Source organism: Heterodontus francisci, chromosome 22, assembly GCF_036365525.1.
Source record: "Heterodontus francisci isolate sHetFra1 chromosome 22, sHetFra1.hap1, whole genome shotgun sequence".
Lineage (NCBI taxonomy): Eukaryota > Metazoa > Chordata > Chondrichthyes > Heterodontiformes > Heterodontidae > Heterodontus > Heterodontus francisci.
The window spans coordinates 33,547,900-33,571,566 of record NC_090392.1 but is presented as its reverse complement, the minus strand read 5'-3'; the positions used below and the strand labels follow the sequence as shown (position 1 = coordinate 33,571,566).

General features: G+C 44.8%; 1 protein-coding gene across 1 annotated transcript; it reads right to left on the bottom strand.

Annotated features, from left to right (window-relative positions):
- Window positions 1-284: 284 nt before the first annotated feature.
- LOC137381521 (probable G-protein coupled receptor 139) lies at window positions 285-2,476 on the bottom strand. The gene is made up of 2 exons (XM_068054221.1): window positions 2,407-2,476; window positions 285-1,216 (listed from the first exon to the last, which is right to left on the bottom strand). The coding sequence occupies exons 1-2, from the start codon at window positions 2,474-2,476 to the stop codon at window positions 285-287; spliced, it is 1,002 nt and encodes a 333-aa protein (XP_067910322.1).
- Between the last annotated feature and the right edge of the window lie 21,191 nt (window positions 2,477-23,667).

Sequence of the window (23,667 nt, the reverse complement as noted above, 5' to 3'; positions counted from 1 at the left end):
CAAGGACAGCAGACACATGGGAACACCCCCACCTGCAAGGTCCCCTCCTAACCACACATTATCCTGACTTGGAATTATATTGCAGTCGCTGGGTGAGAATCCTGGAACTCAATCCCTCGTAACACTGTGGCTATACCTATACCAAATGCACTGCAGTATTTCAAGAAGGCGGCTCAGCACCAGCTTCACATGGGCAATTAGTAATGAGCAATAAGTGCTGGCCTTGACAGTGCTGCCCACATACTATGAATGAATTAAAAACTCAACACAGGCTACATTGAGGATTAAGACTGGGATTTATTCTGGTCTTTATTTAACTGATTAATGATTATGTTCAGTGGGTATTTGATCATATTTTTTAATTCATCACGGAATTTGCTCTGGGTCCCTACATAAATACACGTGTTAGTGCAGCAACTCAAAAGTTGAAGCATATTTGCACTTTCCTGGAGAATAAACTTTGGATCATTTAAATTGGAACCAGTTGAGTAATATCCATTAGAAATTGTGACATAAAGGAAATTTATAAGATTAGGTGTCCATAACAGGATGAAACTGCCCGAGATGGTGAAGAGTAAAACAATAGACTTTCTGCGACTCTCCATCTCTGGGTCACTCTGATTCTCTCCATTGCTTTTGGCCCAGATTCTCCTACGGACTCTACTCGCCACGAGAATGTGTCTGACAGTTAGAGCATTGAGCAGCAACATCAGGAGGAGTGGGAGGCACGGGATTGATATACGGTCAAACCAGCCAAAGATTCTCCATGCAGGTGAAGTGTAAAAGCTTAATTTGATATTACAATACCATGGGATATTGTCAATGATGTACTTAGGCTCATGTATAAAGTACCAAGGAACACTTTTAATAGAGATCAGGGCACAGACCGTTCCAATAACCACAGCTGCTGTTTTCTCAGTGCAATATTTTGCTTTCAGGTTCTGGCAACAAATGGCCACAAATCGATCGAAGGTGAAAGCGACTGTTAACCAGACTGAACTGTCTCGAGATGCAAAAATGAGTGCATTGCTGAGACTACAGGCTACAGTAGTCGACAAGACACTAAATGGAAAATAAATGCCAATTATGCGGTTTAATATCACTCCTGTGATAACCACCAGGAAATCCGTCACCGCCATGGACACCAAATACCAAGTGATACATTTGGAGAGACCGCACCTTCCTCGGGATAGGATCACAATTGCCACTAAATTAGCTGCAAGAAGGCGAAATAAAGGGAAGTTAGAGATCAGATTGTGAGTAAAAGCATTCATTTGATGAGATTGTATGAAAATTATAGCTTGATTAATTGATGCAGTGATCAACAGTCATCTCAATGTCTCAGGAAAGCACCACAGGTTCAGTAACAAATCTCTCCCTTCGTACTTTCTAGCCTCAATCTGGACAGTGCACTGAAGTTCTGGAGAGGGACTTGCAACTCATCAGTTTTCTCAGTCGGAGTCCAGAGTGAGCTAAGCTGATAGCGCCCGACCTGGATGAACAATCATATTAAAGAAGTTTGTGACACCCAAAGTGGATTACTGAATGAAATTCTGACCTGTGCTCCCAAATGGATAGTTGAGCAGGAATGGTCTGGAAAGAACTGCTGGAAAGTAAGATTGGTCAGTTCTAGTCCCCAGACTGGAAGTGGCCTCATCTCAGGGGGGAGTCTGACATTGTGGGGTTGGAATGATTGGAGGAAAGAGTTTGAAGTCGTACAGTCAGAAGCATTGGTCGATACAAATAACAGACAGAGCATCACATTTTGGTCAGCGTTTTCAGGGAATAGGCCAGCCAGCTCATTTGGAAGGACAGTAATAGATGGAATGAATGGATTACAGGACTTAGAACCAATGCCCGGAATGGGTGCTTTCTGGAAATATTACAGGTTAATAATGATTGCCAATAATACATTCTGTCAATATATTTAAGCCGCTCATTGACCTGTAATATATTTTTGATATGTTTACTCGTTATATTCAATGTGACCAATGCATCATGAAAAGAGACCAACAACTGAATGTTGTCTCTATAGTTATCAATGCAAAGTCACTTTTGATCATTTAATGAAACAGCTACTAAACTAATATTTTCACCAATTTCAGCAGCAACTTCATAACTTCTAAATCCAATCATGAATTTATTTAATTATTTATTAAATGCAGTTAGGATTACAAATATTTAATAAAAACTCAAACCAGAGTGCATCACCTGGCAATTCCATCAATAAATCCATGGGAGTGATTTCCGTCTGAACTACCTGAGTCTGAATTATCTCTGATTGAACTGGGACCAGTGAACAGGCGACTCTGCAAGAAACACATTCATCCAAAAATAGCAAACAGCCACTTATTCAGCAATTCTAGCGAACAAAAGCATTTTACAATGAATAACCTGCAGAATTACCTGGGACCGCGATAGCTGCGAGAACGGGATAGTAAATGGCATACACCAGACCGCTGGGTGGGGCGTGCATTTTTTGTGAGAAGTTTGCACTTGGAACCTCACACACACTCTGTCATGCATTCCAAGAGCCTCTTACTTATATTTAATATTAACTCCCCAGTGACACAATTAGATGGCAGAATTACGAACATCATTTACAGTTATCTGAGCAATTTAATTAAATGTTTTTGTGTCATTGTCATTGATAATGAATGTACGGATGAATAATTACTGCACAATTTTAAAGTGAAATTCTGAAGTTATAATATGATCTATTGATGAAACAAAAAACAAAACTCCTGATGTAGGCTGGCCAAGATGGGACTGAGACACACACAGCCCAGGTGAAAGAATTGGCATCTCAATTAGTCACAGAGTCTGATGTACAATTTTAAGAAAGTTATCCATTCTTTCTCTCCTGATCGATATCAAAGGACCAACATGCTGGTAATGCCAGTGTTTGGGTTTTGGAACAGATTCATTTGAGATTTCTCATCCAAAGATTGAGATTCAGCTCAAGGGTTATGACATAGTTGTTATTGCAGAGATGGGCCTGAATGGAAGCTTAACATTCCAGGCTACAAAGTCTTTAGAAAGCAAGGGGAACTAAGAAAATGAGGAGGAGTAGCAATATTGATAAAGAACAGTGCTATAACAATAGAAAGAGAGAATATCATCATTTAAACAAAGGCAATGGAGGTACTCTGGGTAGAGTTAAGGAGCAGAAAGATTTGCAAGACTCTGGTGGAGTTTATCAACAAACCACATGACTTAGTGATGCAGGACCAGATTTTGACAGGAGGATTTATATATGGGGAGATCAGAGAATTGGGTGGCAAAGGAAAAGCAGATATAAATTTCACATAGACTGGGAGAGGCAAAAGAGCTCTACTTGCAAAGGCAATTAGTTATTAAAGTGTATCTAGGACAAGTTTCTGAAATACCACATTTTAGAACTGACAAGTAAACAGGTTTTACTAGATGTAATGATGCTGAAGGCACTGGATACTGCAAAGGCTATGGGTCCTGACAAGATTCCGGCAATAGTACTGAAGACTTGAGCTCCAGAACTGGCTGCATCCCAGCCAAGCTGATCCAGTATAGCTACAACACTAGCATTTATTCAGCAATGTGGAAAATTGAGCAGGTATGCCCTGTCACCAAAACGAAGTACAAATCCAACCTGGCCCATTACCGCTCCATCAGTCTCCTCTCGATCAACAACAAAGTGATAGAAGTGTTTGTCGACAGTGCGATCAAGCGGCACTCAGCAATAACCTGTTCACTGATGCTCAGTTTGGGTTCTGCCAGGGCCACTCAGCTCCTGACCTGATTACACCCTTGGTCCAAACATGGATAAAAGAGCTGAACTCCAGAGGTGAGTTGAGAGTGACTGCCCTTGATATCAAGACATCATTTGACTGGGTATGGCATCAAGGAGCCCTAGCAAAACTGGAATCAATGGGAATTGGGGGATATCTCTCTATTGGTTGGAGTCATACCTAGCAGAAAAGGAGATGGTTGTTCGAGGTCAATCATCTCAGTCTAAGGATATCACGACAGGAGTTCATCAGGGTAGTGTCCTAGGCCCAACCATCTTCAGCTGCTTCATCAATGACCTTCCCTCCATCATAAGGTCAGAAGCTGGGGTATTCGCTGATGATTGCACAATGCTCAGCACCACATGTGACTCCTCAGATACTGAAGCAGTCCGTGTCCATGTGCAGCAAGACCTGGACTACATTCCGGCTTGCACTGATAAGTGGCAAGTATTATTTGCCCCACACAAATGCCAGGTAATGGCCATCTCCAACTGGAGAGAATCTAACCATCACCCCGTGACATTCAATGGCATTACCATCGCTGAATCTTCCACTATCAACATCCTAGGGGGTGACCATTGATAGAAAATGAACTGGACCAGCTCTCTAAAATACTGTAGCTACAAGAGCAGGTCAGAGGCTGGGAATTCAAAGAACAAAGACCAAAGAACAGTACAGCACAGGAACAGGCCATTCGGCCCTCCAAGCCTGCGCCGATCTTGATGCCTGTCTAAACTAAAACCTTCTGCACTTCCGGGCTCCATATCCCTCTATTCCTATCCTATTCATGTATTTGTCAAGATGCCTCTTAAATGTCGCTATTGTACCTGCTTCCACCATCTCCCCCGGCAGCAAGTTCAAGGCACTCACCACCCTCTGTGTAAAAAACTTGCCACGCACATTCCTTCTAAACTTTGTCCCTCACACCATAAACCTATGTCCCCTAGTAACGGACTATTGCACCCTGGGAAAAAGCTTCTGACTATCCACTCTGTCCATGCCACTCATAACTTTGTAAACCTCTATCATGTCGCCCATCCACCTCCGTCATTCCAGTGAAAGCAATCCAAGTTTATCCAACCTCTCGTCATAACCAATTCCCTCCAGACAAGGCAACATCCTGGTAAACCTCTTCTGTACCCTCACCAAAGCCTCCACATCCTTCTGGTAGTGTGGCGACCAAAATTGTACGCAATATTCAAAATGTGGCCTAACTAAGGTTCTGTAAAGCTGAAGTATGACTTGCCAAGTTTTATACTCTATGCCCCGACCAATGAATGCAAGCATGCCGTATGCCTTCTTGACTACCTTATCCACCTGCGTTGCCACTTTCAGTGATCTGTGGACCTGTACGCCCAGATCTCTCTGCCTGTCAATACTCCTAAGGGTTCTGCCATTTACTGTATACATCCCACCTGTATTAGACCTTCCAAAATGCATTACCTCATATTTGTCCGGATTAAACTCCATCTGCCATTTCTCCGCCCAAGTCTCCAATTGATCTATATCCTGCTGTATCCTCTGACAATCCTCATCACTATCTGCAACTCCACCAACCTTTGTGTCCGCTACTTACTAATCAGACCAGCTACATTTTCCTCCAAATCATTTATATATACTAAAAACAGCAAAGGACCCAGCACTGATCCCTGCGGAACACCACTAGTCACATCGCTCTGTGCCGTGTAACTCACCTCTTGACTCCCTAATGCCTGTCCACCATCTGCAAGGCACAAATCAGGAGTGTGATGGAATTCTCGCCACTTGCCTGGATGGGTGCAGCTCCAACAGAACTCAAGGAACTCTACACCATCAAAGACAAAACAGTTTTCTTGATTGGCGCCCTATCCACCACCTTCAACATTCACTCTCTCCACCACTAACGCACACACAGCACCAAGATGCACTGCAGCAACTCACCAAGGCTCCTGAGATAGCACCTTCCAAACTCGCGAGCTTGTCCACCTAGAAGGACAAGGGCAGCAGATGCATGGGAACAGCACCACTTGTAAGTTCCCCTCCAAGCCACACACCATCCTAACTTGGAACTATATTACCATTCCTCCAGTGTCACTGGGTCAAAATCCTGGAACTCCCTTCCAAACAGCACTGCTGGTGTACCTACACCCCAAGGACTGCAACAGTTCAAGAAGGCAGCTCACCACTCACTTCTCAAAGGCAGTTAGGGATGGGCAATAAATGCTGGCCTAGCCAGTAATGCCCACATCCCCTGAACAAATAAAAAAAATGATGACTAACAAGTCAGAATTAATTTATTGTCTGAAAATAAGGGAATAGCTTGAAAACAGTTCCACAACATCATTGATTTCGATAATAAATCAGACAAGCCACAGACTGAACACGGTTTTAAACTTAATGAAACCTGATTCCGAAGGAATGATGTATAACAGAACAAACTCAACTGGGCTGAGCTATTAACAGTTGAACCTATAGAAAAACAGTGGGAGGAATTCAAAGAAATATTTAGGACAATAAAATGTCAACACATTCCCCCAAAGAGCCAAAATTCCTTTTGTGTAGTCAAAAAAACCATGGTCAATACAAGATGCAGTATAAAGCTTTTGGAAAAAGCTTAATAAAAGGGCAAAACTAGGAGAAATATAGGAATCCACAAGGGCCACAAAGAAATCATTAAAAGTTGCAAAACAAGAATACGAAACATAGATACAAATAATACAATGCTAACAGCAAAAGTATTATTTATAAATATATTGAGAGTAAGATACTGACTAAGGGAGGCATGGACCTATTGAAGACCATTGCAGGTCACACTGTAATGGACAACAAGCTAGGGAACAGATAATAAAGGGCATGTACTCAGATTGGCAGGATCTGACTACTGGTGTTTCCCAGGGATCTGTTCTGGGGCCTTAGTGACTTGGAATATGAAATGAAAGAATACATTTGTAGATTAAACTAAGTTAGGTGGGACAGTAAAGAGTGCAGATGGGAGCATAAAGTGACAAAGATAAATAGGTAGATTAAGTTGTTGCCCAAAACTGTCACAAATCGAATCCAATGTGGGAAAGTGTGAGGTTATCCACTTCCAAGATGTATAGGTCACAGTATTTCACAAATGGTTAGATATTAGAAACTGTAGACAAGAGATTTGGGAGTCCAAATACATCAATCATTTAAATCTACTACATAGATACAAAATGTAATCAGCAATGCTAATGGGATGTGAACATTTATCTCTAGGGAGGGGGGCGGACTGAGATATAAAGGGAAGGAGGTTGTGCTTCAGTCATATAGACCCTTGGTTGCACCTCATCTGAGATACTGCATCCAGCTTGTGCTGTTGTTGTTTCCAATGCCTAAGTAGATGCATCTTGACAAATACATGAATAGGATGGGAATAGAGGGATACGGTCCCCGGAAGTGCAGAAGGTTTTAGTTTCGATGAGCATCAAGATCGGCGCAGGCTTGGAAGGCCGAATGGCCTGTTCCTGTGTTGTGCTGTTCTTTGTTCTTTGTGTTCCTTGGGTGGTTCATCTGGTTTCATCCTTTTTCGGCTTTACTCTAATGATTTAGTACAACTGAGCGGTTTGTTCGGACATTTCAGAGGACATTTAAGAGTCAACCACATTACTGTGGTTCTGCAGTCACATGTAGGCCAAACCAGTAAGGACCATAGTGGTCCGATGGGTTTTTATGACAATGGTTTCATGGTCACCATTACTGAGACGTGTTTTTTCTAATATTCCAGACGAATTAATTGAATTCAAATTCTACCAGCTGCCACATCACCACCTCTTCATCACCACTCACCCGGCGATCTGCCTTCAGATGAGCAATGAAGCCTGGCCCTGTAGATGCACTGTGATATAGAGCTCAATCACAATCCTCAATCCCACTCTCAGGTTGTACATTAGATGAACAATGCAGCAAATTCTTGTTGATACAATATGTTACAGAGCCCAAGTTATACTTTAGATGAAGAATGGAGTCTGGCCGTCTGGATACAATGTACTACAGTGCACATTACCTGCATGATAATGTATATGGGATGCAGACTGGAACCTGGCTTTGCAGATACAATGTGTTAAGAGCTCACTCCTGTCGTCAATTTTGACCCTCTGTTCAATTGTTCGACATTGGTAATATGCATGACATTATCTCACTACATTTAGTATTAAATCATTACAGTATGTAATCAATAGTTTACAAAGGACAGTTCAGGGTTATACCACCCCCTAGTTCTTTGGGAAAAAGATGTCACGACATTCCTCGTTACACTTTCGTTCTCAACCACCTTCTCTGGTGCCATCTAATTAGTCTTCTACAGGATCCTCACCTCATTCATTCCCTTATTTATCCTTCCTCTTCCCTTCTCCTTCTGCATAATAATTTCCACCAATCACTGCTGTCTGTTTCTCCTCTTTCTTTCCCACTGATCCATGTGCAAAATTTTACAACATTTATACCACTTCAACCATTAGCTGTCCTGTGCCTGCAGCATTTGGGCAAAAAACAATTCATCTGAGGGAACAGCATTTATAGCTGAAGTCATTCTATCCTTTGAATGTCTAATCTCTCTAAGTACACGACTAAACCTATATTACTTACAGTCCCAGGCTCAGGTTCTACCTTCCATGGGAAATGGAGCCTGATCAGGTGTTGAATTTCAGTAGGTCTGGGGGCCCAAACTTGTTCCAAGTTCTTATTCCTGAATTTGTTGCAGGGGTGTAGAGGTCCTGCATGTTGCCATGTCATGTGTGACTTGCATCTTCTAGATGCTACACCATATTTCTCTCTTCCAAAGTATGCAGCATTAATTCTGCCAGGTCCACATTTGGTCACGTGGATTCAACAATTGGTGATTTTTCATTCAACATTGAACATCAGGCTTTGACAGACAATGTATTACAGAGGCTATTCCGAGAACATAAGAACATATGAAATAGGAGCAGGAGGAAAGCATACGGCCCATTGGACCTTCTCCGTCATTCAATGCAATCCTGGCTAACCTTCTGCCTCAACTCCAATTTCCTGATTGCTCTCGATATCCCTGGATTCCTGAGAGACCGAACATCTGACTATTTCAGCCTTAAATATATTCAGCAATGGAGCACCCACACCCCTCTGGGCGAGACAATTCCAAAGATTCACAACTTTTTTGAGCAAATTCTCTGGCCACAGGAAAGGTACCAGAGGACTGGAGGACAGCGAATGTGGTTCCATTGTTCAAGAAGGGTAGCAGGGATAAACCAGGTAATTACAGGCCAGTGAGTCTAACATTAGTGGTTGGGAATCTATTGGAAAAAATTCTGAGGGACAGGATTAATCTCCACTTGGAGAGGCAGGGATTAATCAGGGATAGTCAGCATGGCTTTGTCAGGGGGAGATCATGTCTAACTAACTTGATTAAATTTTTCGAGGAGTTGCCTAGATGTGTCGATGAGCGTAAAGCAGTTGGTGTAATCTATATGGACTTCAGTAAGGCTTTTGATAAGGTCCCGCATGGGAGATTGGTTCCAGGGCAGTTTGGCAAAATGGATCCAAAATTGGCTTTGTGGCAGGAGGCAGAGGCTGATGGTTGAGGATTGTTTTTCTGAATGGAGGCCTGTGACCAGTGGTATACTGCAGGGATCAGTGCTGGGACCCTTGCTGTTTGTAGTGTACATTAATGATTTAGACGTGAATGTATGATCAGTAAGTTCGCAGATGACATGAAAATTGGTGGTGTCATAAATAGTGCGAAAGAAAGTCTTAGATTACAGGACGATATAGATGGGCTGGTAAGATGGGCGGAGCAGTGGCACATGGAATTGAATCCTGAGAAGTGTGAGGTGATGCATTTTGGGAGGACTAACAAGGCAAGGGAATATACAATGGATAGTAGGACCCTAGGAAGTACAGAGGGTCAGAGGGACCTTGGTGTACTTGTCCATAGATCACTAAAGGCAGCAACATAGGTAGAAACGGTGGTGAGGAAGGCATAGGGTATACTTTCCTTTATTAGCCAAAACATAGAATATAAAAGAAGGGAGGTTATGAAGGAGCTGTATAAAATGCTGGTTAGGCCACAGCTGGAGTACTGTGTACAGTTCTGGGCACCACACTATCGGAAGGATGTGATTGCACTGGAGATGGTGCAGAGGAGATTCACCAAGATGTTGCCTGGGCTGGAACATTTCAACTATGAGGAGAGACTGAAAAGGCGAGGGTTGTTTTTCTTAGAGCAGAGAAGGCTGAGGGGGTACCTGATTGAGGTATACAAAATTATGAGGGGCATTGATAGGTTACATAGGAAGAAACTTTTTCACTTAGCGGAGGGGTCAATAAACAGGGGGCATAGAAATAAGGTAAGGGGTCGGAGGATTAGAGGGTATTTGGAGAAAATTAATTTTCACCCAGAGGGTGGTTGTATTCTGGAACGCACTGCCTGAAGAGGTGGTAGAGGTAGGAACCCTCACAACATCTAAGAAGTATTTAGATGAGCACTTGAAACGCCATAGCATACAAGGCCAAGTGCTGGAAAATGGGATTAGAATAATTAGGTGTTTGATGGCCGCACAGACATGGTGGGCCGATGGGCCTGATTCTGTGCTGTATAATCCTATAACTCTACTGGTGAACTCCAGCTGCTTTGACTGGGTTCTATTAGGCAGTTCTCCAGCAGGTATTGGATTTCTGCTTTTACCTGGTTCTGTTTCTCTGGACTTCAGCGGTAAGGATGATGTTTTATAGGAATGGATTCCCCTACATTTAAATCATATGTGGCTGAGGTTGTACATCCTGGCTTATCCGTACAGACTCTTTTAAATGCTGTGAATAGACTTGTTAGGTCTTCTCGTTGGTCTGCATCAAAATATGAAAGCATAGTGTCTAATCTCCCTAACAATTCAGTATTAGCTAACCCGATAGTGGGAGGTTCAATTTGAGAATTCTCGAGGTCTCCTTCTGTCTCATCCTCACTTTCCCTTTCATCCTTCACTGTCCCTATTACCTGACATAACTGTGCTTGCTTATCCTCCTCCCAGCAATATTATTGTCTTAACATATTGATATGTCACAGCCAACTCTTTTCCCGGTGATCTGGGGTGTCAATCAAATAATTTACCAATTCTCTTGAGCACTTTATATGGACCACTGAACTATGCTTTCAATGGATTACCCTGTAAAGGCAGTAACACTACCACGTCATCCCCTTGTTGAAATGTTCAGGTATGAGCATGCTTGTCTGCCCAATTTTTCATTGTTGTTTGGGTAACTTTAGGTATTCCTGAGCCACTTTGCAGGCTGTCGTGAGCTGGAATACTGTGTGCAGTTTTGGCCTCCTTCTTGAAGGAAGGATGAAAATGCATTGGAGGTGGTTCAGAGGAGGTTTACTGGATTGATACCTGGCATGAGCAGGTTGTCTTATGAGGAAAGGTTGGACAGACTGGGCTTGTTTTCACTGGAGTTTAGAAAAGTGAGGGGAGACTTGATTGAAGTAGATAAGATCCTGAAAGAGTTTTGACAAGGTGAACGTGGAAAGGATATTTCCTCTTGTGGGAGAGTCCAGAACTAGGGGGATCTGTTTTAAAATTAGGGCCTTTTAGGACAGAGATGAGGAGAATTTTTTTCTCTCAGAGGGTTGTGCGACTTTGGAACACTCTGCCTCAGATGGTGGTGGAGTCATAGAGAGATACAACACTGAAACAGGCCCTTCAGCCCATCGAGTCTGTGCCGACAAACAACCACCCATCAATACTAATCCTACATTAATCCCGTACCCCATCCTCACCATTCTCCTACCACCTACCTACACTAGGGGCAATTTTGCAATGGCCAATTTACCTATCAACCTGCATGTTTTTGGCTGTGGGAGGAAACCAGAGCACCTGGCAGAAACCCACGCAAACACAGGGAGAACTTTCAAATTCCACACCGGCAGTACACCAAACCAAACTCGGGTCGATGGAGCGGTGAGGCTGCGATGCTAACCACTGTGCAACTGTGCCGCCCTTCAGGGCCATTGAATATTTTTAAGGTCGGTAGATAGATTCTTGTTAGGCAAGGAAATCAAAGGTTATCGGGTAGATAGAGTGTGGGATTCAAGACACAAACAGATCAGCCATGACCTTATTGAATGGTGGAGCAGGCCAAAGGGGCTGAATGGACTACTTCTGCTCCTAATTCGTACATTTGTATGTTCATACAATGGTTCCAACAGTAATCTTGTAACTGATACCCAGATCTAACCGTGACCTTGTAACTGATACCTGACCAGGCGATTAGAGAAGCATGTAGCATGGGTAATACAGTAATCATGGGTGAGTTCAATCTGCATATAGACTGGGTAAACCTAATGAGCACTAATGCTGTGGAGGACGATTTCTGGGGTGCGTTAGAGATGGTTTTCTAGATCAGTAGGTTGAGGAACTGACTAGAGAACAGGCTGTTTTAGATCTCGTACTATGTAATGAGAAAGGACTAATTAATAATCTTGTTGTAAAAGAACTTCAAGGATGTTTGACCTTAATATGATAGAATTTTACATTATGTTTGAAAGTGAGGTAGTTCAATCTGAAGCCAGGGTTTTAAAATTTGAACAAAGGAAATTATAAAGGTATGAGGGGCAAATTGGCTGAGGTTGATTGGAAAAATACATTAAAAGGTATGCCAGCACAGAGGCAATGGATAGTCTTGAAAGAAACATTACATAGTTTACAGAAACTATACTTTCCTTCAAGGCACAAAACCCCGAAAGTAAAGGCAGTCAACCAAGTCATGATCCCGCATTTTTTTTTCCAAGAAGAATGCAGTGTGCCTTTAAGGCTGGGAAAAGGAGCCGTACTGCTTTCAGGCAGCAGACTCCAGAAGGTGAGTCAAAGAATGCATTTTTGTTGCCCCGGGATACAGCCATTTGGAGACTGCAATTCAAAGGGTGCATTCTTGTTGCCTTGGATACAGCCACTCGGACTGAGCATTGAGAGATACATTTGTTACAATTTAATTTTGAACTGGCTTATAGTGGAAAAACAGACTGTTTTAATGAGGATACAGATAGACAGTGTATGTTAGCACCTGAAAGGAGATCTCTCAGACCATTTCAACTGAAGGAAGAGAATTTAGTCTGTTTATTTATTATTCTCTCTCAGGTTCTAAAGTGTCAAGCCAAAACAGAGATCTCTGATAATTTAAACTGAAGGAAGGGAAGTTAGACTGTGACAATCTTATCCCTCAAAAATTCAAAAGCCAAATTGATTCATTAAAAAGTGTTTGCAAGTTGTTAATTGTAAAAAATCATCACTGGAGAAGGAAAGCAACAATTTCAAGTTCTGGATTAGATTACAGACTGTTCGACTGTTGAAGAACCTTTTTCCCCCATTGGATGGCTGTGAGGACTTCAAGAAACCTTGTACTGTTTCATTTCATTTTATAGATACAGGACTGAAACAGCACCAAGTCTGTGCCGACCAACAACCACCCATTTATACTAATCCTACATTAACCCCATATTCTCTACCACATCCCCACCATTCTCCTACCACCTACCTACACTAGGGGCAATTTACAATGGCCAATTGACCTATCAACCTGCATGTCATTGGCTGTGGGAGGAATCCGGAGCACCCGGTGGAAACCCACGCAGACACAGGGAGAACTTGCAAACTCTGCGCAGGCTGTACCCGGGTCGCTGGAGCTGTGAGGCTGCAGTGCTAACCACTGCACCACCGTGCTGCCCATATCTGGCAGGAGAGTAAATTTGCAAGGACTCTAATTTTTTCTATTTTAAATGTTGTTTATATCTTCATAGTATTTAAGAATTTAGTTTTTTAAATTAAATGGTTAATTTGTTGATTGAAAGAAACCTGGTTTGGTTTGCCTCATTCAGGGATTAATAGATGGTACAATTTGGCTGGGTCCTTCTTTAATTTGGAAAGTTTAAAATGATATGTTAGGTGATCTGTGGAGGGACGGGATTGAATTAACAATGCGTTTCTCCCACCACAATCAGAATCATATATTTTGATCGGGGGCTTTGACTGGAGCGGTCAGTTGTACCATTAAAATTGTATAACATTAGATAAAACTATACATTCCTTCAAGGCACAAAAACCCCAAAAGTAAAGGCAGTCAAGTCTGGATAACAAAGGAAATTAAGGACTGTATAAGATGAAAAGAAAAGGACTATACAGTTGCCATAAATAGTAATAAACCTGAGGATCGAGAGGATTTTAGACTGCAGCAAAGGAGGACGAATAAATTGATAAAGAAAGGGAGAATAGAATATCAATGTAAGCTAGCAAAAATATAAAAATGGACAGTAAAAGCTTCTATAGGTAAGTAGAAAGGAAACATTTGCTAAAGCAAATGTGGGTCTATTACAGACAGAGTCAGGAGAATTTATAATAAGGAATAGAGAAATGGCAGAGAAGCTAAATGATTACTTTGTGTCTGGCTTCACTAAGAAATGCTTGGAGGGGAACTTTCAGGTGGTGATGTTGCCATGCAACTGCTGCCCTTGTCCTTCTAGGTGGCAGAGGTCATGGGTTTGGAAGGTGCTGTCTAAGGAGTCTTTGGTACTGCAGTGTATCTTGTAGATGGGAGACACTCCTGCCACTGTGCGTCTGTGGTAAAGGGAGTGAATGTTTGTGGATGGGGTGCCAATCAAATGGGCTGCATTGTCCTGGTGTTGAGATTCTTGAATGTGGTTGGAGTTGCAGCCATCCATGCAAGTGGAGAGTATTCCATCACATTCCTGACTTGTGTCTTGTAGATGGTGGACAGGCTTTGGGGAGTCAGGAGGTGAGTTACTTGCAACAGGATTCCTAGCCTCTGATCTGCTCTTGTAGCCACAGTACCTATATGGATACTCCAGTTCATTTTCTGGTCAATGGTAACGGCCAGGATGTTGAATGTGGGGGATTCAGCGATGGTAATGCCATTGAATGTCAAGGGGAGATGGTTAGATTATCTCGTGTTGGAAATGGTCATTGTCTGTCACTTGTGTGGCATGAATGTTACTTGCCACTTATCAGCCCAAGCCTGTATATTGTTCAGGTCTTGCTGAATTTCTACACGGACTGCTTCAGTATCTTAGGAGTCATGAATGGTGCTGAACATTGTGCAATCATCAGCAAACATTCGCGCCAGACAAGTGCCAGGCAATGACCATCTCAACAAGAGAGAATCTAACCATCTCCCCTTGACATTCAATGGCATTACCATCACTGAATATCCCACTATCAACATCCTCGAGGCTATCATTGACCAGAAATTGAACTGGAGTAGCCATATAAATACCGTGGCTACAAGAGCAGGTCAGAGACCAGGAATCCTGAGGCGAGTAACCCACCTCCTGACTCCCCAAAGCCAGTCCACCATCTACAAGGCACAAGTCAGGAGCGTGATGGAATACTCTCCACTTGCCTGGATGGGTGCAGCTCCAACAACATTCAAGAAGCTCGACACCATCCAGGACAAAGCAGCCCACTTGATTGGCAGCCCATCCACAAACATTCACTCCCTGCACCACCAACGCACAGTGGCAGCAGTGTGTACCATCTACAAGATGCACTGCAGCAATGCACCAAAGCTCCTTACACGGCACCTTCCAAACCCACAACCTCTACCAACTAGGAGGACAAGGGTCGCAAATGCATGGGAACACCACCATCTGCAAGTACTCCTCCAAGCCACATACCATCCTGACTTGGAACTATATCGCCAGACCTTCACTGTCGCTGGGTCAAAATCCTGGAACTCCCTTCCTAATAGCCCGTTGGTGTTCCTACCCCACATGGACTGCAGCGGTTCAAGAAGGCAGCTCACCACCTCAAGGGCAATTAGGGATGGGCAATAAATGCTGGTCTGGCCAGCGACGCCCACATCCCATGAATGAATAAAAAGAACAAAGTAATTCATGACAACGCTACGTCATCGCCGACATCATCAGGATGCGCCGCGGTGCGCACATGCGCAGACGGTCTCATGCCCTCTGCACATGCGCTGCGGTCCGGCTTGCCAGGGCCGTTTTGCGCATGCGCAGATGACGTCATCGCGTTACGTCGTCTTCCTCGGGCAACGCGCCAGGTTGGCCTCTGCGCATGCGTCAAAGCTTCGGCGCGACTTTTTGAAAGTGGAAGGAGGAGAGGTTTCGTCGGGCATTTTCTTGCATTTTATCTGAATTATTTATTTGTTTTGGAGACTTGCTTCATTTTTATTTGACACAGGAGATTGTTCCAAGGTAAGTTGCTCTGCCTTTGTAAGTTGCTTTGAAAACATTTCCATTGTCTGGGCCACCGCATGTTCTCCAGTCCCTGTTGTGAGTTGCTGTGTGCAGGCAGTACATGTGCTGCAACCTACCGTCTTAACGGTCACTTTCGTTTTTGTAACGTTTTAATGGAGTGCATTCTGTATTTCTTATCTCATCTCATGCTTCCCGTGAGGAGACTGGACTGGCTGCGGCAACAGACTCTCCGCTGGCAGCAAGGACTGGCTGATGAGATGGAGCCATTTACTATGCCCAACAATTGCCCGGAAGCACCTTCGGATGGAGGTGGCCACGTGCTGGACATCAGTCACGTGTCACAAACCCTGGATCCTGAGCGTCTCACCCCCTGGCCTAATGATCTGATGGACCATACATATGCCTGCCTGTTCAAAGCTCCACTTCCCCTACCTGAGTTACCCTTTCCTTGCTGCTCAGTTACACAGTCACCTGTTCCTGCACCCATCAGGGCAGTGCACATGGACACACAGCCACCTGTTCCTACACCCATCAGAGCAGTGCACATGGGCACACAGTTACCTGCTCCTACACCCATCAGAGCAGTGCACATGGGCACACAGCCACCTGTTCCTACACCCATCAGAGCAGTGCACATGGGCACACAGTTACCTGCTCCTACACCCATCAGAGCAGTGCACATGGGCACACAGCCACCTGTTCCTACACCCATCAGAGCAGTGCACATGGGCACACAGTTACCTGCTCCTACACCCATCAGAGCAGTGCACATGGGCACACAGCCACCTGTTCCTACACCGATCAGAGCAGTGCACATGGGCACACAGTTACCTGCTCCTACACCCATCAGAGCAGTGCACATGGGCACACAGCCACCTGTTTCCCCATCCGCCTTTGAAACAACCATGCAGAGCCTTGTGAGACTCCGCAATTGCCAGCTGCTGCCTGTCAAGCAGAGAGAGCGTCCAAAGGGGTCAAGCACTTGGGGAACATTCAGCAAGAAGAGACTGAGCACTAAAAGAAACAAGCATGCCGTGTCCAGTGGTAGCAGAAATGTGAATGCTCTTGCTGTGAACACAACTGGTGATAGTAGTAGGCAGGATTAAATGGGAATGGATGGGAAGACACACGAGTAACATAACCACTAGCAGGGAACTGCTGGGCTAAATGGCCAGCTTTATGTTCATAGCCCAAAAGAAATGTGCTTCTTTTCCAGCACCCTCACATCATTCATGTTTTCCCTGAGAGCAGCATTGAACCATCACGAGATAGGGGCAGTAACATCATCCTGACTCCTACAGCTGAGGTGGGTACTAAGTGATTCATTGGCGGTGTTATCAGTACATGCCTTTACCGCAGAACACAAAGCATGCTCAACAGTAATTTTATTGGAGGGAGGGAAGCTCTGACACTGATGTTCTTTCCTTATTTCCTTTCATGTAAAACGTGCCCTTGAGAAAACAATCCTTGACACTTAAGGACTGCATTCCAGCAAAGGAGGCAGTGCAGGAGATGACACAAGGATGTGCTGATTCCTGCATCTGAGGTGGGTAATAAGTGCTTCATTGGCGACGTTATCAATTGGTGCCTTCACTGCAGAACTTAAAAAGGTGTGCGCAACAGTAATTTCAGTGGATGGAGGGAGGCAAGCTCTGACTCTGATTTGCTTTATTTCTTTTCATGTAAAACATGCCGTCGAGAAAACAATCCTTGAGACTTAAGGTCAGCATTCAAGCAACGAAGGCAACTGGATCATGCTGCGGAGCTGGTCACGATGTGGAAAGGAACATTGCATTTATGGATGAATTGGGAGTGCACATTGGGATGCGTTTGGGGAACATTCAACAATAATAGACTGAGCTCAGACTCTTGTGACTTTGCCTTCTTCACATGGACAATACAGTAGTGGAATAGAGAGCCACGCGTTCATTAACCACAAGGCTCTCCAGGAACAATCTCTTTAGCTGTGCAGAGCAGAGACTCGGCCTGTCTGTCTAACGGGAATGCTGGAAACACAACTGTCATGTATCCATGCACAGCAGTTCCTCGGATGCTTAATGAACTTAATAAAACTTGTCAATAATTAACCCCAGAATTGTTGAGGCTTTGTTTTGCTTGCTATTTCCCCGACTTTGCAACTGCACTTCAGATATTCAACTGTGGTGGAGGGGTGGAGGTAGGGGGGTAGAGGGAGGGGTGGAGGTAGGGGGGTAGATGGAGAGGGGGGAGGAGTGGGGAGAGCAGGGAGGGGTGGGGAGAGGGAGCATGCAAAATGCAGGGACCAGACAGTTGCAATGCCTGAAGTACTGTGGAGAAGTAGGGGAGAAGCAACTGGATTGGGCATCCGCAGCTGGAGGGAATGGCTGAATGGAGAGGGCCAGATGCGAGAGGCCGTAGAGAGCTGCGGGGAGCGAGTGTGCGAAGACCTCGGTGTCGCCGGGTCCAGGGACTGGCCGGTAAGTCTTTTGCTGTTGTGTTTCTGGCGCATGCACAGAAAAAGGCACTCCTCTTCCGCTCCGCTGCTCCCCCCCCCCCCACTCTCCCCCACCCCCCCACTCCCGCCCTTCATCCCCACCCCTCCCTCTCTTCCCCCCCTCCCTCCTCTCTTCCCCCCTCCCTCCTCTCTTTTCCCCCCTCCTCCTCTCTTCCCCTCCTCCCTCCTCTCTTTTCCCCCCCTCCCTCCCTCCTCTCTTCCCCCCCCTCCCTCCTCTCTTTTTCCCCCCTCCCTCCTCTCTTTCCCCCCCCCCTCCTCTCCTTTCCCCGACACCCTCAACGCTGCTCTCCCTGGCCCCCGCGCTGCTCTCCCCGGCCCCCGCGCTGCTCTCGCCAGACCCCGCGCTGCTGTCTCACTCCGACCATTGTATACTGCCACGTGTTCATTAGGTTGCCTCTGTGTGATTCTTTGAGCAGCACCATCTTTACTCCTGGCAGCTGCTACAGTCGCAATCTGTGACGTTTTCGTGGCACATGCTGTATTTGCGCCACCTACCGTTCGCGTTGTCAACAAATGCGGTCTAAAAAGAAATCCCACTTCTGACCTTATAATTGAAGGAAGGTCATTTATGAAACAAATGAAGATGGTTGGCCCTTGGACACTACCCTGAGGAACTCCTGCAGTGATGTCCTGGAGCTGTGATGATTGACCTCCAACAACCACAACCATCTTCAACCAGCAGAGGGTTTCCCCCCTGATTCCCATTGACTCCAATTTTGCGAGGTCTCATTAATGCCTCACTCGGTCAAATGCTGCCTTGATGTCCAGAGCAGTTCAGCTCTTTTGTCCACATTTGAACAAAGGCTGTAATGAGGTCAGGAGCTGAGTGGCCCTGGCGGAACCCACACTGAGCATCACTGAGCAGGTTACTGCTAAGCAAGTGCCACTTGATAACACTGTTGATGACAACTTCCATAACTTTACTGATGATTGAGAGTGGACTGATAAGGAGGTAATTTGTCATGTTGGACTTGTCCTGCTTTTAGCCTTTGCAGTCTCCAGTGCCTTCAGTTGTTTCTTGATATCATGCAGAGTGAATCGAATTAGCTGAAGACTGGCATCTGTGATGCTGGGGACTTTAGGAGGAGGCCGAGATGGATCATCCACTCTGCAATTCTGGCTGAAGATTGTTGCAAATGCACCTTCTGGAGTCTGCTGCCTGAAAGCAGTATGGCTCGTATTCCCAGACTTATCTTTTGCACTGATGCATGGGGATATTTGTGGAGCCACCTCCTCCAGTTAGTTGTTCGGTTGTCCACCACCGTTCACGACTGGATGCGGCAGGACTGCAGAGCTTAGATCTGATCCGTTGGTTATGGGACCACTTAGCTCTGTCTATCGCATGCTGCTTATGCTGTTTGGAATGCAAGTAGTCCTGGGTTGGAGCTGCACCAGGTTGACACCTCATTTTGAGGTATGCCTGGTGCTGCTCCTGGCATGCCCTCCTGCACTCTTCATTGAACCAGGGTTAGTCCTGCAGCTTGATGGTAATGGTAGAGTGGGGCATATGCTGGGCCATGAGGTTTCATATTGTGTTTAAGTACAATTCTGCTGCTGCTGATGGCCCACAGCGCCTCATGGATGCCCAGCATTGCTTTTCTAGATCTGTTTGAAATCTATTCCATTTAGCACGGTGGTAGTGCCACCCAACACGATGATGGTATCCCCAATGTGAAGACGGGACTTTGTCTCCACAAGGACTGTGCGGTGGTCACTCCTGCCAAAACTGTCATGGACAGATGCATCTGCGGCAGGCAGGTTGGTGAGGACGAGGTGACGTTTGTCTTTCCCTCTTGTTGGTTGCCTCACTACCTGCCGCAGACCCAGTCTCGCAGCTATGTCCTTTAGGACACGGCCAGCTCGGTGAATAGTGGCTCTGCCAAGCCACACTTGCTGATGGACAATGACATCCCCCACCAAGAACACATTTTGTGCCCTTGCCACCCCCAGTGCTTCCTCCAAGTGCTGTTCAACATGGAGGAGTACTGATTCATCAGCTGAGGTGGGGGGCGGGGTGGGGGGAGGTGGCAGGTGGTAATCAACAGGAAGTTTCCTTGCCCATGTTTGACCTGATGCCATGAGACTTCAGGGGGTCTGAAGTTGAGGACTCCCAGGGCAACTCCCTCCCGAAGGTATACCACTGTGCTGCCACCTCTGCTAGTTCTGCCCTGATGGTGGGACAGGACTGCAGTCCCAGGATGGTAATGGCGGTGTCTGGGACATTGTCTGTAAGCTATGATTCAATGAGTTGTCAGGCTGTTGCTTGCCTAGTCTGTGCGACAAGTCTCTCAAATTTGGCACAAGCCCCTAGATGTTAGTAAGGAGGACTTTGCAGGGTTGACAGGGCTAAGTTTGCTGTTGTCGTTTCTGGTGCCTAGTTTGATGCTGGGTGGTCCATCAAGTTTCATTCCTTATTGAATTCATAGCAGTTAGGTACAACTGAGTGGCTTGCTAGGCCATTTTAGAAAGGATTTAAGAGTCACCCACATTGCTGTGGGTCTGGAGTCACAGGAAGGCCAGACCAGGCAAGGGCAACAGATTTCCTTCCCTAAAGGAAATTAGTGAACCAGATGGGTTTTTACCACAATCGACAATGGTTTCATGGCCATTATTAGACTAGCTTTTAATTACAGATTTATTATATTATATGTATATATTATACTATTATAATATATGTAATATAAAGTATTTGCAATCATAGATTTGGAATGATCATTTATTTGTGTCAATAATCTGACATATGAAGCTGCTATAAAACCATTGACTCTGTCATGAGACGGATTGGGAAACGTTACTTAAAGGGATGACGGTGGATAGGCAATGGCAAACACTTAAAGAGCGCACGGATGAACTGCAACAATTGTTTATCCCTGTCTGGCGCAAAAGTAAAATGGGAAAGGTAGCCTAACCATGGCTTACAAGGGAAATTAGAGATACCATTAGATCCAAGGAAGAGGCATATAAATTTGCCAGGAAAAACAATGGACCTGAGGATTGGGAGCAGTTTAGAATTCAGCGAAGGAGGACATTTGATTAAGAAGGGGAAAATAGAGTACGAGTGCAAGCTTGCGGGGAACATAACAACTGACTGTAAAAGTTTCTGTAGGTTTGTGAAGAGAAAAGGATTGGTCAAGACAAATATAGGTCCCTTACTGTCAGAAACGGAAATTTATTATGGGGAATAAAGAAATGGCTGACCAACTAAATGCATACGTTGGTTCTGTCTTCACTAAGAAGGACACAAATATCATACCAGAGATGTTGGGGAACACAGGGTTTAGTGAGAGAGAGGAACTGAAAGAAATCAGTATTAGTAGAGAAATGTTGTTGGGGAAATTGCTGGGATTGAAGGCCAATAAATCCCCAGGGCCTGATGGTCTGCATCCCAGAGTACTTAAGGAAGTGGCCCTAGAAAAAGTGGATGCATTGGTGGTCTTCTTCCAAGATTCTATAGAGTCTGGAACAGTTCCTACAGATTGGAGGATAGCTAATGTAACCCCACTATTTAAAAAGGGAGGTAGAAAGAAAGCAGGGAATTATAGACCAGTCAGCCTGAAGTCGGGAATGTAGAAAATTCTAGAGTCCATTATCAAAGATTTTATAGGAGAGCATTTAGAGAACAGTGGTAGAATTGGGCAGAGTCAGCATGGATTTACGAAAGGGAAATCATGCTTGACAAATCGACGAGAATTTTTCGAGGCTGTAACTAGTAGAGTTGATGAGGGGGAGCCAGTGGATGTGGTTTGTTTGGACTTTCAGAAGGCTTTCGACAAAGTCCCATAGAAGAGATTAGCATGTAAAATTAAAGCACATGGGATTGGGGGTAATGGATTGCGATAGATAGAAAATTGGTTGGCGGACAGGAAACAAAGAGTAGGGATAAATGGGTCTTTTTCCGAATGGCAGGCAGTGACTAGTGGGGTACCGCAGGGATCGGTGCTAGGACCCCAGCTATTCACAATATACATTAATGATTTAGATGAGGGAACTAAATGTAATATCTCCAAATTTGCAGATGACACAAAACTGGGTGGGAGGGTGAATTGTGAGGAGGTTGCAGAGAGGCTTCAGGGTGATTTGGACAAGTTGAGTAAGTGGGCAAATACATGGCAGATGCAGTATAATGTGGATAAATGTGAGGTTATCAAAATGGTAGCAAAAACAGGAAGGCAGATTATTATCTGAACGGCTATAAACTGAGAGAGGGGAATATACAGCGAGACCTGGGTGTTCTCGTACACCAGTCGCTGAATGTAAGCATGCAGGTGCAACAGGCGGTAAAAAAGGCAAATGGTATGTTGGCCTTTATAGCGAGAGGATTTGAGTACAGGAACAGGGATGTCTTGCTGCAATTATACAGGGCCTTGGTGAGGCCATACCTGGAATATTGTATGCAGTTTTGGTCTCCTTATCTGAGGAAGGATGTTCTTGCTATAGAGGGACTGCAGCGAGGGTTTACCAGACTGATTCCTGCGATGGTGGGACTGACGTATGAGGAGAGGTTGAGTCGGTTAGGATTATATTCGCTGGAGTTCAGAAGAGTGAGGGGGGATCTCATAGAAACCTATAAAATTCCAACAGGGCTTGACAGGGTAGATGCAGGAAGGATGTTCCCGATGGTGGGGGAGTCCAGAACCAGGGGTCATTGTCTAAGGATGCGGGGTAAACCTTTCAGGACTGAGATGAGGAGAAATTTCTTCACCCAGGGAGTGGTGAGCCTGTGGAATTCGCTACCACAGAAAGCAGTTGAGGCCAAAACATTGTATGTTTTCAAGAAGGAGTTAGATATAGCTCTTGGGTGTAAAGGGATCAAAGGGTATGGGGCAAAAGCGGGAACAGGCTACTGAGTTGGATGATCAGCCACAATCATAATGAATGGTGGAGCAGGCTCGAAGGGCCGAATGGCCGACTCCTGCGCCTATTTTCTATGTTTCTATTTTTCTATGAGCAGTAATGAAGGAGCAAATGTGGCGATGGCATGTTAGCATGAAGAAATACCAATCACTTACTTACATTGGATCATATTGTGAACAGTTCAAATACCAGTGCGCCTCTTCTTAGTATTTGATATTGAATGCACAGCAGGCAGATTCACCATCAAAATCCATCGGTAAATGCAACTGGTAATCACAAGTTTACAAGTTAGGTAGACTGTGGTTTACCTGTGTGTGCAGGAATGGACAGAGTCACAGTCACACGGC